This window comes from Diplotaxodon limnothrissa, linkage group LG2, assembly GCF_057381915.1.
Source record: "Diplotaxodon limnothrissa isolate DT_005_m linkage group LG2, D_limnothrissa_male_GT1.1, whole genome shotgun sequence".
In the NCBI taxonomy this organism is placed as follows: domain Eukaryota; kingdom Metazoa; phylum Chordata; class Actinopteri; order Cichliformes; family Cichlidae; genus Diplotaxodon; species Diplotaxodon limnothrissa.
This window is the reverse complement of record NC_140597.1, coordinates 15,004,466-15,017,729: the sequence shown is the minus strand read 5'-3', so window position 1 is coordinate 15,017,729 and position 13,264 is coordinate 15,004,466. Positions and strand designations below refer to the sequence as shown.

General features: G+C 42.1%; 1 protein-coding gene across 1 annotated transcript in view; it reads right to left on the bottom strand.

Annotated features, from left to right (window-relative positions):
- Nucleotides 1-13,264, bottom strand: part of htr4 (5-hydroxytryptamine receptor 4) — a 195,408-nt gene that overhangs the window by 71,917 nt on the left and 110,227 nt on the right. Inside the window, exon 5 of the mRNA XM_085360912.1 lies at nt 9,345-9,498. Coding sequence (XP_085217038.1) covers nt 9,345-9,498 — 154 coding nt within the window. The remainder of the gene's footprint in view (nt 1-9,344; nt 9,499-13,264) is intronic.

Here is a 13,264-nt window from a genome sequence, read left to right as displayed (position 1 = left end):
AGTATATTTGAGGGACACTCAGCATGTTCAGCATTTTTTCAGCTGTCCATTTTGCTTTTCCAATTTTTCTGTTTAACTTATTGCTATTGTGCTAAATCATACTATTTCTGCTATTTTATAAGATTTGTGCCTAATATAGTATTTCTGCTAAATTACAGTATTTCTGCTTTTTATACTATTTGTGCTAAAACATAGTATTTCTACTAAATGTAGTATTTATGCTTAATCATACTATTTCAGCTTTTTATGGGATTTGTGCCTAATATAGTATTTCTGCTTTTTATAGGATTTTTGCTCAAACATAGTATTTCTACTAAATGTAGTGTTTATGCTTAATCATACTATTTCTGCTTTTTATAGGATTTGTGCTTAATATAGTATTTCTGCTAAATTATAGTATTTCTGCTTTTTATAGTATTTGTGCTAAAACATAGTATTTCTACTAAATGTAGTATTTATGCTTAATCATAGTATTTCTATATATTTCTGCCAGGTCCCCAGGCAGCCAATCCTCTGTGAGGACTTAGACATTCAAATTTTCAAATCAGGGCCTGCACGGTTTCCCAGCCAATCATATATGTGTCCTGAGGAATTCAAATTTGCATATTGGGGAATTCGTGGTTTCTAAGTCAACAAGTCATCCATGTCGTATATCTCTAATAATTCACATTTTAATGATAAATTGTTAACACTGGAAGATTCCCCCATCTCTTCTGAACAAAACGGTGTAAGAATGGCCGCTCTAGCCCCTACGGTTAGGAAATTATGGTCATTTGTTTGAGGGGAGTCCTCACTATGAGAAATAGGCTGCAATAATCCTGTGCCTCTCTGTGCTGCGTGTGTAAAACGATGCACATGTTTTGGCGGGAAAACGTAAACAGCCACTCTGATTGGTGGATTTAAATTCGGCAGCTCTCTCCCTCTGTGTGTGTGTGTGTGTGTGTGTGTGTGTGTGTGTGTGTGTGTTTAGTGGGAGAGAGAGGACCCTGCCCTTATTTGGCAGCATGTCATTGTAGGATTTAAATTGAATATAGTTAGACTGGTTGACTGGATTAGAGCCTGTGTTTGTGTGTCCCTCTGTGCATTTCTGTTTCAATATGCCTCCATATTTGTAATTTTGTAAGTTATTACTATTCTGCTAAATCATAGTATTTCTGGTACTTTTCGGTACTTGTGCTAAATACAGTATTTCTGCTAAATTATAGTATTTATTCTTTTTATAGGATTTGTGCCTAACATAGTATTTCTGCTAAATTATAGTATTTCTGCTTTTTATACTATTTGTGCCTAATATAGTATTTCTGCTTTTTATAGGATTTGTGCCTAATATAGTATTTCTGCTTTTTATAGGATTTGTGCCTAATATAGTATTTCTGCTTTTTATAGGATTTGTGCTTAATATAGTATTTCTGCTAAATTATAGTATTTCTGCTTTTTATAGGATTTGTGCTAAAACATAGTATTTCTACTAAATGTAGTATTTATGCTTAATCATACTATTTCTATATATTTCTGCAAGGTCCACAGGCAGCCAATCCTCTGTGAGGACTGAGACATTCAAATTTTCAAATCAGGGCCTGCACGGTTTCCCAGCCAATCATATATGTGTCCTGAGGCATTCAAATTTGCATATTGGGGCCTTCATGACTTCTAAGCCAGCCAATCATATCTGAGGGCTGAGGAATTCAAATCCACAAATCAGGGCCTACACAGCTTCCCAGCCAGCCAATCATGTATGTGGGCTCCAGGTATTCAAATTTGCATATTGGGGAATTCGTGGCTTCTAAGACAACAAGTCATCCATGTCATATATCTCTAATAATTCATTATTTAATGATAAATTGTCAACACTTGAAGATTCCCCCATCTCTTCTGAACAAAACGGTGTAAGAATGACCGCTCTAGCCCCTACGGTTAGGAAATTATGGTCATTTGTTTGAGGGGAGTCGTCACTATGAGAAATAGACTGCAATAATCCTGTGTCTCTCTGTGCTGCGTGTGTAAACAGAAGCACCTGTTTTGGCGGGGGAAAGTGCACAGGCTCTCTGATTGGTGGATTCAAATTCAGCTGCTCCCAGGCTGACCTAGAAACTTACTTCTCTCTCCCTGTGTGTGTGTGTGTGTGTGTGTGTGTGTGTGTGTGTGACAGAGAGAGAGAGAGAGAGAAAGGCTTTTAATGGGATGACCTCATTCTAAGCTTCAAATTCAATATATTTAGACTGCTTGACTGAATTGGATCTTGTGTGTGTGTCTCTCTGTGCATGTGTGTTTCCTTATGTGTACATATTTCTGATTGTGTGGCTGTTATATTTTTTTTTTGCTGATTTTTTTCATTTAACAAGTATATTTGAGGGACCTTCAGCATGTTCAGCATTTTTTCAGCTGTCCATTTTGCTTTTCCGATTTTTCTGTTTAACTTATTACTATTGTGCTAAATCATACTATTTCTGCTTTTAATAGGATTTGTGCTTAATATAGTATTTCTGCTTTTTATAGGATTTGTGCTTAATATACTATTTCTGCTTTTTATAGGATTTGTGCTTAATCATACTATTTCTGCTAAATGTAGTATTTATGCTTAATCATACTATTTCTATATATTTCTGCCAGGCAGCCAATCCTCTGTGAGGACTCAGACTCATATCACATATCAGGGCCTGCAGGGCTTCCCAGCCAGCCAATCATGTCTGAGGTCTTCCGTTTCCTCTCTCGTCATATCTCAGCGACGGATGTACATAGAGCAATGAAAATCGCAGTCAAAGTACACCAAAGTCCGCTGATTCACCCAGTACAAGGATTATGCTTCTAGTCCACCTAGTGTTTGAGTTACACAACGTTTTGTAACTCCAAAAAACTGCGTTTTTCGCCTCTCACCGCGATCTAATTCTGACTGCTCATCACCCTGTTTTTCCAAACGGCTGCTCTCTTTCCCAGTGGCGCAGTTGGTAATGACACGGGTCTGCAAACCAAAGGTCGCCGGTTCGATTCCACCTTGGTCAACATTTTTTTTCCCTACAAATTAATACACTGTCACAGACCAGTAATTCATATTCATCATTTATTACAATTCTGCAAACTTTTATGATTTTACCAGCTTTTCTAATATGGACCTCACATTCTTGTTAACACTCCATGGCACAAATACTCTTCCCTTTAGGCTCTGTGTATGTGTGTGTGTGTGTATCAATATTTCTCCCATTTTAAAGTATTACTCCTCCATAATTGTGTTTCTGTTAAATCAAAGTACTTTTACTACATCTCAGTACTTCTGCTCAATCATAGTATTTCTGCTAAATCATAGTATTTCTGCTACTTTTTGGTACTTGTGCTAAATACAGTATTTCTGCTAAATCATACTATTTCTACTATATTATATTTTTCTTTCTAAATATGGCATTTCTGCTATATAATTGTATTTCTGCTATGTTATAATATTTGTGCTAAATCAGAGTATTTGTGCTGTATCATAGTATTTCTGCCAAATGATAGTATTTCTGTCAAATTATAGTATTTGTGCTAAAACATAGTATTAATTTAAAATTACAATATTCATAGTTCATCACAGTGTCTCTGGTAAATCACAGTATTTCTGCTATGTTGTACTATTTTTCTAAATCATAGTGTTTCTGTAATGTTTAAGTATTTTTGGCTAAATATATTCTTTCTGTTATCTTATACTATTTCTCCTAAGTTCTTGTATTTTTGAGAAGTTATCATGTTTCTGGTAAGTTACAATATTTCTGCAAAGTTCTGCTATGCTATTGTATTTCTGCCAAGTATTATGTTTCCTCTAAGATATTGCAGTTCTGCTAAGTTATTCCATTTTAGCAAAGTTCTTTTGCTTCTGCAAAGTTTTTACAATTTCTGCAACTTTTCAGCTTTTTCAGCTACTTTTTGCATACAGCTTCAGCTTTAAGCATCCACACTGCATTTTCGCAGGAAATGCAAATTTTTCTAGTTTCATTTGACCTTTGGTTTTAAATTCAGTTTCCTGGGTGAATTTTCTTATTTGAGTTCAGCTTTTACTACATTCATCGTTTTTAATGATTGTATGCAGGGCACGTGTCAGAGGCAGGAAAATCTGTGCAGGATGTCTGTCTCCAGAAACACATCCATCAAAGCCCGTAATGACTGAACTAACGGGGACCAAAGCGCTCTCTGCAGTCGTTCATTCTAATTTGATCATTTTTATTTTATTCTAGTGCTTTTAGTTTTGAAGAGTCTAGTTTGTCTGTTTGGCGTGATACGGGATTTGGGCATTTTTAGGAAAAGCACTGAACCTGCTCAGTGACCCATGATGTGATCAAAAGGTCCATTTACAGTGTAGAAACACGGTATATCTGATATTTATTCCTATAAAATATGCTGCTTACATTTTGTTGGTAGAGTCTTGCTATGCTCTGGTTCTGATGCTCAGGAAGGCAAAAAAATAGAAAACTAATCATTGGCTGTCAGGTGAGTTCCTTCCACAGTGCAATGATGTGACATTAATCATGGATCAAATCTTTCTTCAAATACTACACGACTCCTCGCTGTACCACTTATAACAGCTCCATTTACAGTCAGCAAAACTCCGGGGACATTCTTATTTGCATGTGTCCTTAAAATGTAATTAATGTAAGCATGCAAAGAAACTTCCAAACTCCTATGAGGACACGTCGGTCTAATTTATGAAGTTACACAAAGCTGAAATGATCAGAACATTAAAAGAACATTATGATAACAGTAAATGTTAGTATGGCAGAGTGTTTCAGAAAAAGCTCAGGTGACACAATGAGGGAACACCTGAAAGACTCAAACCTCACTGATGGAAATGATCAGGATAAACCACAGAGCTGTCTTCATAAAGTCATCAGCACATCAGAAACAGCAGCGACACGAGCCCCAGCTGCCTGACAGGTCTGCACAAAACACTCGTTTCCACGTGATCTGTGCCAAAATCACTTGCAACACTCAGCAGCTTAATGAGCCCCACGAGAGCTGCTGCCACAGTGTGAGTGTGTGTGTCTATGACTTTATGTGTGTCTGTGTGACCCCGGTCCTTGTGTTGACAGGCAGCTCAGAGAAAGTTTTGCTGGCGTTTCGATGAAGATGGACGGGGTGAGCGAGGTTAAAGGTGGCAGGGGACAATCGCTCTCTCTTTCACAGTCTCCTCGTGCACTCGCTCTCTAACCTTCCCTCTGCGTTTGTTTTCGGTCACACACACATGTGAGAATGATTTCTGCAATGCTCATGTTGTTAAAGACTTTATTTATCAGACTGTTTATGACACCAGAGCCCATCACCTCTGAAAACAGCGAGCAGCAACCGAGACAGCTGGAGGAATATAAATGAGTGTGTAAGGCAGGATGGACACACACACACACACACACACTCACACACACAGACACACACACTCTCACACACAGACAGGGACACACACACCCACACATCTCACTGACTGTGTGGTCACATCATGGCTACACTGCATCACCTTACACTGACTGATCCACTCATCACAGAGGTAGTAACCTGCTCTCGCCTGAATCAGTGGATTTATACAGACTGACAGTAAATATTAGGGCTGGGTATCGTCACTGATTACTAGAATTGATTCGATTCCGATTCACAAGTTCCTGAATCGATTCGATCCACGATTTGATTCAATTCGATTCGATTCAATTCGATTTGAATCTGGGAAATCTTGCCTCAGACAGTCAGAAATATTAGAATTCAGATCAGTACATTTACATATTGTTGCATCTATAAAAAGGAAGCTGACACTTTCCAGACTTTACCAAAGGTGTGAGCGTCACAGCAGATGCCTTTGTGTCAAATTACTGAAGATAAAACACAGAAAAACATGAAGATGATTTTCCTGGCCTGGGATTTTATAAAAATATTCTGCAGTAGATCAAAAACGAAAGAAAACCATTAATCAATTTATGAACATTACCTCTGAAGTTACAGAGGTTTTATTAGAGACACGGCTAAGCGTTTTGCATTTTGTATAATTTTAAAAAGTTTAAATCTGAAACATCAGAATCAGCGAGCTGTCGGCTTTCAGCCCCGACTGTGTCCGTGCGGGTGAGAAAGGCGACATCTCACTGATTCTGATCTGCGGTCCGCGCTTTGTGTTTACGTCTTTGTGCAGAAGCCGTGTACCTGCTCTCATTTACTGTTTTAAATGTTTGGTGGTTGTCAAAATTTTGTGACATTTCACCTGAGATTCTGGAATTTTGGGCAAAATACATTTATATAAAAAAATCGATTCAGGATTTTAATGAATCGATATCACGTTATCCAAGCCAGAATCGATTTTAATCGATGAATCGATTATTAAAACCCACCCCTAATAAATATGATCAGGGGGAGATGGTGGAGAGGATGAAGGTGCTCTGTGGGCCAGTGCTGCTCTTCAGGCTGTGTGTCGGGCAGAGTGGAATCACTTTTACTGAGTCACAGCTAAGTGAGAATGTTATCTGCCCCATTCTCGTCCCAACATCAGGGCAGCCCGATCCACATCTGCAGGGGGGCGCAGGAGCAAATCGTCTCTGTTCCTTGTGATCACTGTGGCTTATATGGAGCGAAACACCTCAGTCTCAGTGGACTGTTTTCACCGAGTGGAAGGTGGATGGGTTAAAGCAGAGATTTCCACATTTAAACAGCAGAGAACACAGAGTATACAGTGGGGCAAAAAAGTATTTAGTCAGCCACCGATTGTGCAAGTTCCCCCACCTAAAATGATGACAGAGGTCAGTAATTTGCACCAGAGGTACACTTCAACTGTGAGAGACAGAATGTGAAAAAAAAATCCATGAATCCACATGGTAGGATTTGTAAAGAATTTATTCGTAAATCAGGGTGGAAAATAAGTATTTGGTCAATAACAAAAATACAACTCAATACTTTGTAACATAACCTTTGTGGGCAATAACAGAGGTCAAACGTTTACTATAGGTCTTTACCAGGTTTGCACACACAGTAGCTGGTATTTTGGCCCATTCCTCCATGCAGATCTTCTCGAGAGCAGTGATGTTTTGGGGCTGTCGCCGAGCAACACGGACTTTCAACTCCCACCACAGATTTTCTATGGGGTTGAGGTCTGGAGACTGGCTAGGCCACTCCAGGACTTTCAAATGCTTCTTACGGAGCCACTCCTTTGTTGCCCGGGCGGTGTGTTTTGGATCATTGTCATGTTGGAAGACCCAGCCTCGTTTCATCTTCAAAGTTCTCACTGATGGAAGGAGGTTTTGGCTCAAAATCTCACGATACATGGCCCCATTCATTCTGTCCTTAACACGGATCAGTCGTCCTGTCCCCTTGGCAGGAAAACAGCCCCATAGCATGATGTTTCCACCCCCATGCTTCACAGTAGGTATGGTGTTCTTGGGATGCAACTCAGTATTCTTCTTCCTCCAAACACGACGAGTTGAGTTTATACCAAAAAGTTCTACTTTGGTTTCATCTGACCACATGACATTCTCCCAATCCTCTGCTGTATCATCCATGTGCTCTCTGGCAAACTTCAGACGGGCCTGGACATGCACTGGCTTCAGCAGCGTAACACTTCTGGCACTGCGGGATTTGATTCCCTGCCGTTGTAGTGTGTTACTGATGGTGACCTTTGTTACTTTGGTCCCAGCTCTCTGCAGGTCATTCACCAGGTCTCCCCGTGTGGTTCTGGGATCTTTGCTCACCGTTCTCATGATCATTTTGACCCCACGGGATGAGATCTTGCGTGGAGCCCCAGATCGCGGGAGATTATCAGTGGTCTTGTATGTCTTCCACTTTCTGATGATTGCTCCCACAGTTGATTTTTTCACACCAAGCTGCTTGCCTATTGTCGATTCACTCTTCCCAGTCTGGTGCAGGTCTACAATACTTTTCCTGGTGTCCTTCAAAAGCTCTTTGGTCTTGGCCATGGCAGAGTTTGGAGTCTGACTGTTTGAGGCTGTGGACAGGTGTCTTTTATACAGATGATGAGTTCAAACAGGTGCCATTCATACAGGTAACGAGTGGGGGACAGAAAAGCTTCTTACAGAAGACATTACAGGTCTGTGAGAGCCAGAGATTTTCCTTGTTTGAGGTGACCAAATACTTATTTTCCACCCTAATTTATGAATAAATTCTTTACAAATCCTACCATGTGAATTCATGGATTTTTTTTTTCACATTCTGTCTCTCACAGTTGAAGTGTACCTCTGGTGCAAATTACTGACCTCTGTCATCATTTTAAGTGGGGGAACTTGCACAATCGGTGGCTGACTAAATACTTTTTTGCCCCACTGTATCTGACATGCTTACAAAGCAGAGGTTTGGCAGTAAGGTTAACTTTTTACCCCTGAACTCAGAGCATTCTCCATATTTAAGGCAGCTTATAGTCAGAATGACTGCATGTGCATCAGAAGGCAGTGATGCTGGTCTCAGGAACTATTCTAATGACTTCATGGATATACACTGAGGGGTCAGAGGTCATCGAGCTGCTGAATGTGGCCTTCACATCAGTGAGCCTCACCTGCAGCTTCACAGGTGTACCTCTGAAGTCAGAGATGCCCACGTTTCTGCACATGACACCAAAGCTGTGACCTCATTAATACTCAGTCAGTTATTCCCGACACGCGGAGAGAAGATCAGAGAGTTCTTACACCTGAGACAGGTAAGGTGTGGTCATCGTCAGGCAGCTGAGCTCCACACTGACCTCTCTGCTCACACTGTTTTCATCTGTCTTACATCTGGATGTTAATCATCCACAGTATAATACACAGGAATATGTAGGCTGGTGGGAGGGAAACACACGTGTAAATATTCTGGGATGTTCCAGGGAAAATTAGTGTTTCCAGAGTGTCCCGGGCGCTCGTCTCAGTGTTTAGGAACTCAGTGATTTTATGAATTTTCTTTTTCAGATGGAAAACTTTCAGAGGGCAAGAAGAAATAAACATTTAAAGGGACGAGTTTTTTCCTGAAAGCCTCAAAGAGTGAGTGAAACCCGTTTGTCCAGACTGAATCTGTGAGCGCGTCATTTTGTTTCCGTTCTTTGCATGGCGCTTGTGTCACAGCGGATCTTAAACTGAACTCAAACACAACTCGACCCTGTGTCTGTGGTGTCGGCAGCCTCGTCTGTCTGTCTCTGTGTCTGATATGCTGTTGTTGTTGTTGTTGCCACAGTGACGCATGAAGCATTTCTTCTTCGTGTAAACAAAACTTCCCAGAATCCCATTTTTTTAAATGTTTATGCTAAACATATTTTGTTCAGCTTTTTTCCATCTTTGGCTCGTCTTTGTGTCTCCTCGGGCAGCTTTCACTTCCACGAACTTGTGAAAAAGATCCCCCCTCCCACGCGGACGCCAGCCCGCAGCACTCACCAGGTGGTCGATGCCGATACTGTTCCAGCCCTGCATGATGGGCAGGAAGGAGATGAAAGTGGGAATGACCCAGCAGCCGCCGATCATTAAAGCCACTCGCATGGGCGTCATTTTGTTCCGGTAGACCAGAGGCTGGCAGCAGATAGCGTAGTATCTGCAGGGAGATGACAGAGAGAGAGCGTAAGTATGATTACAGGAATCCGACTCACACACACTTATTAAAAATTGCCACAAACACACAGTTTCACCCCAAACCTGACAAAGAGAAGAAGAAGAAAAGGAAGCGAGCTGTGAAATGGTTCGATAGGTAGAGCAGAGGTAGAGCAGGTGAAAGTTAAAGGAATCGACAAGTCCGAGCATCTCTGATTTTATTTTCTGTTGCCTGGAATAAATGAGCAAATCCATGAATAGAGCCAAAAACACAAAGAGTCACTGTGAATAAACTGGCTTCTGTCCCCCCGACCTCCTGGCTCTGTTTTCCAGTTTCAGAGAGCGAGACAAGAGGACATTTCCACCATCCTGCATTTACAAAAACATGCTAACCGCGAATAAAAGCCACCAATTAGCACTGACTTCAGCAATGAAACGGTTCCCATTACCTTCCCGTAATGTCTCTTTCCACTCTGTCTTTCTTTGAGCCTGTCTCTCATCATCATCCATCATCATCATCTCTGTACCTCTTCTCTCATCCAGCCCTCACGTCTCGCCTTTCTGCTTTTGTCCTCCATCTGTTCTGCTTTGATCCCACCCTTCGATCACAGTTTTATTGCCCCATTCTGCATCCCGAAGGCTCAGCTGAAGACCAGAGGAGCCATGCTGACACCATCACGACCATCTGAGGCCTTTTCTTCACACCGTTCAGCCACTTGTCTCCCAGAGGCACAAACCCGGATCCTCTGCTGCATCTGCCAGTAACCCAACACTGCACACAGGGGGCTGGGCCTGTCGTGGGGTATTCCTTTAAATATTATTTAAAATCAATAATAATGATGATTCTGGCCTAACTCTAACCCTGCCCTATTAAACACAAACTCCTCCCTGTGATGTTCAATCAAACTTCTGCCTCTTCACACACTTGAGGGAAGCTCCACGTCTCACTCTAAGCAACAGACTGGGAGAGACATGAAACCAAAGGAAGGAGAGGAAGCTATTAAAAAAGGAAGTAAAGATAAAAACAAAGGAGGAAGAGGAAAAGAGAAATGAGAAGGATGAGGATAAAGAGGCTGATTAATCCTTTTATCAAAGCTCTGATGACAGATGTGGTGTTCCTCATGGGAACAAAGCCTCCATATCTGCACTTTTATCTGGTCACTGAGCTCACGCCTGTTCCACCGTGACAGGAAACAGATAAAGTCAACCAACCAAAATGGACCTCCTGACCTCCTGCACACAAAGTGCTTCTGTGAGCCGCCGTATGTTTGTTTCAGGTGTAAAACTTCTTGCTGTGCTGAAGCTGCAGAGTCTGCAGTCTTGTGTGGATGGTTAGAAGGTGAAGACCCAGAAACAGGAACCCGAAAACACACAGTGAGGGTAAGCAGACACCCTCACGCACTGAGGAGTAATGAGGATTGACCACAGCTGGGAGGAAACAAGACAGAGGCGTACTCAATTATCAGAAATGCAACAGCAAGTGAACAATAAGAACTGAAGAGGGAAATGCAGACCACCAACAAATAAGAGAATGCTGTAAAAGTCCAAAAATATAACTAGAAGTCAGAAATACGAGGAATACAGAACAGAAGACTCCCACGAGTTCTTCTACTTGATTTAAGCTGTTGCGTTAAAGGTGGTGTTTGATATTCAGGTGATAAAATAGCAGTTTAACCAATCAGTATACTGCAATAGTTTTTGCACATGCCCACAAGTTTTACAGGGTAAAGTAACATGTCAATCTTATTGTAACAGACGTAGCAGACAGGGCCACATATTGCACACGTTAACTTTTCAACACTTTCTTTTATTTCCGGTTGTCATAACTTACACGCAACTGCAGCTTTTCAGTTGCCAGCCAAACACACCAACAACAACGACGCCCCCAGGACCCAGTTCATTCTGCTTTAAGCAGAGTGTGATTGCTGATGCTGCTCAGGTGTGTCCGCCTCCCCCACAGCTGCACCACAGACCATGCCCTGCCACACTTATATATTTCAGCTCTGTAATATTCTTGATATTTAATTTGAAATATTTGTATACATATTAGAGCTCTTTGTTATACTTTGTAAACTTTGTAATATAAAGTATTATTTAATTAGTTCAGCCTGTTACTGTTTTTATTGTCTTTCCTCAGGGATTATTAAAGTGTGCTTAATCTGTGTGTGTGTGTGTGTGTGTGTGTGTGTGTGTGTGTGTGTGTGTGTGTGTGTGTGTGTGTATTTACATAGCTACATCCAGCTTGTTGTGTGTGAATTTCCTGGTTTTTCTGTTTTTTGAGAGTACTCCTGTCTAATCCCATTTCTGTATTTGGTCTCTCGTCCCTCTGTGTCAGGTTGACATTTGAGCGCCTGGTTCTCTCCTACCTCAAGACCCTCACGGCTCCCCTCCTGGACCCCCTGCAGTTTGCATACAGAGCCAAACGGTCTGTAGATGACGCCATCAACATGGCCCTACACTTCATCCTGCAGCATCTGGACTCCCCAGGAACCTACGCCAGGATCCTGTTTGTGGACTTCAGCTCTACCTTCAACACCATCCTTCCAGACCATCTCCAAGGCAAGCTTTCCCAGATTAATGTGCCTGATCCCATCTGCCGGTGGATCACTGACTTCCTGACGGACAGGAAGCAGCATGTGAGGCTGGGAAAGAATGTCTCGGACTCCTGGACCATCAGCACTGGCTCCCCTCAGGGCTGTGTTCTTTCTCCTCTGCTCTTCTCCCTGTACACCAACTGCTGCACCTCCACCCACCAGTCTGTCAAGCTAATCAAGTTTGCAGATGACACCACCGTTATTGGACTCATCTCGGACGGGGATGAGTCTGCCTACAGGAGGGAGGTTGAACGTCTGGTGTCCTGGTGCAGCCACAACAACCTGGTGCTGAATGCCCAGAAGACAGTGGAGATTACTGTGGACTTCAGGAAGCACACAGCCCCACTCCCCCCATCATCCTGACTGACACCCTCATCACCTCTGTGGACTCATTCCGCTTCCTGGGTACCACCATCACTCAGGACCTGAAGTGGGAGCCCACCATCACCTCCGTCATTAAGAAAGCCCAGCAGAGGATGTACTTCCTGAGGCAGCTGAAGAAATTCAACCTGCCAACACGGACAATGATGCAATTCTACACTGCAATCATCGAGTCCATCCTCACCTCCTCCATCACCGTGTGGTACGCTGGAGCCACTATCAGGGACAAACAGAGACTGCAGCATGTTGTGCGCTCTGCTGAGAAGGTAATTGGCTGCAGACTCCCATCTCTGCAGGACCTGTACACCTCCAGGACACTGGGGCGTGCAGCTCGGATCTCAGCTGACCCTTCTCACCCTGGACACAGTCTGTTTGACCTGCTCCCCTCAGGCAGGAGGCTCCGGTCCATTCGCACCAGAACCTCTCGCCATAAGAACAGTTTCTTCCCCTCTGCTGTTGGACTCATGAACAATAACCGTATGACTGTTCCCACCACTAACACATGACCCTACGCTGTGTTCACTGCATCATTCCATGTTTGGCACTGATCACCACCTGCACTCATGTATATATCTATCTACTTAGTACTTTTAATTCTTATTCTTATTTTTATTTTCATGTCTATTTAAGCGTTATATGACAGTATGTTTGCACTAATCACCGCAGCAATTTCCTAATGTTGTAAACCTGCTCAACATTTGGCAATAAAACCTTTTCTGATTCTGATTCTCACATCATTTCTTAGTGTTTAGAGTTTCTCTTATCTGGGTTTTGTTCTCAGTTGTTTTCGTTATC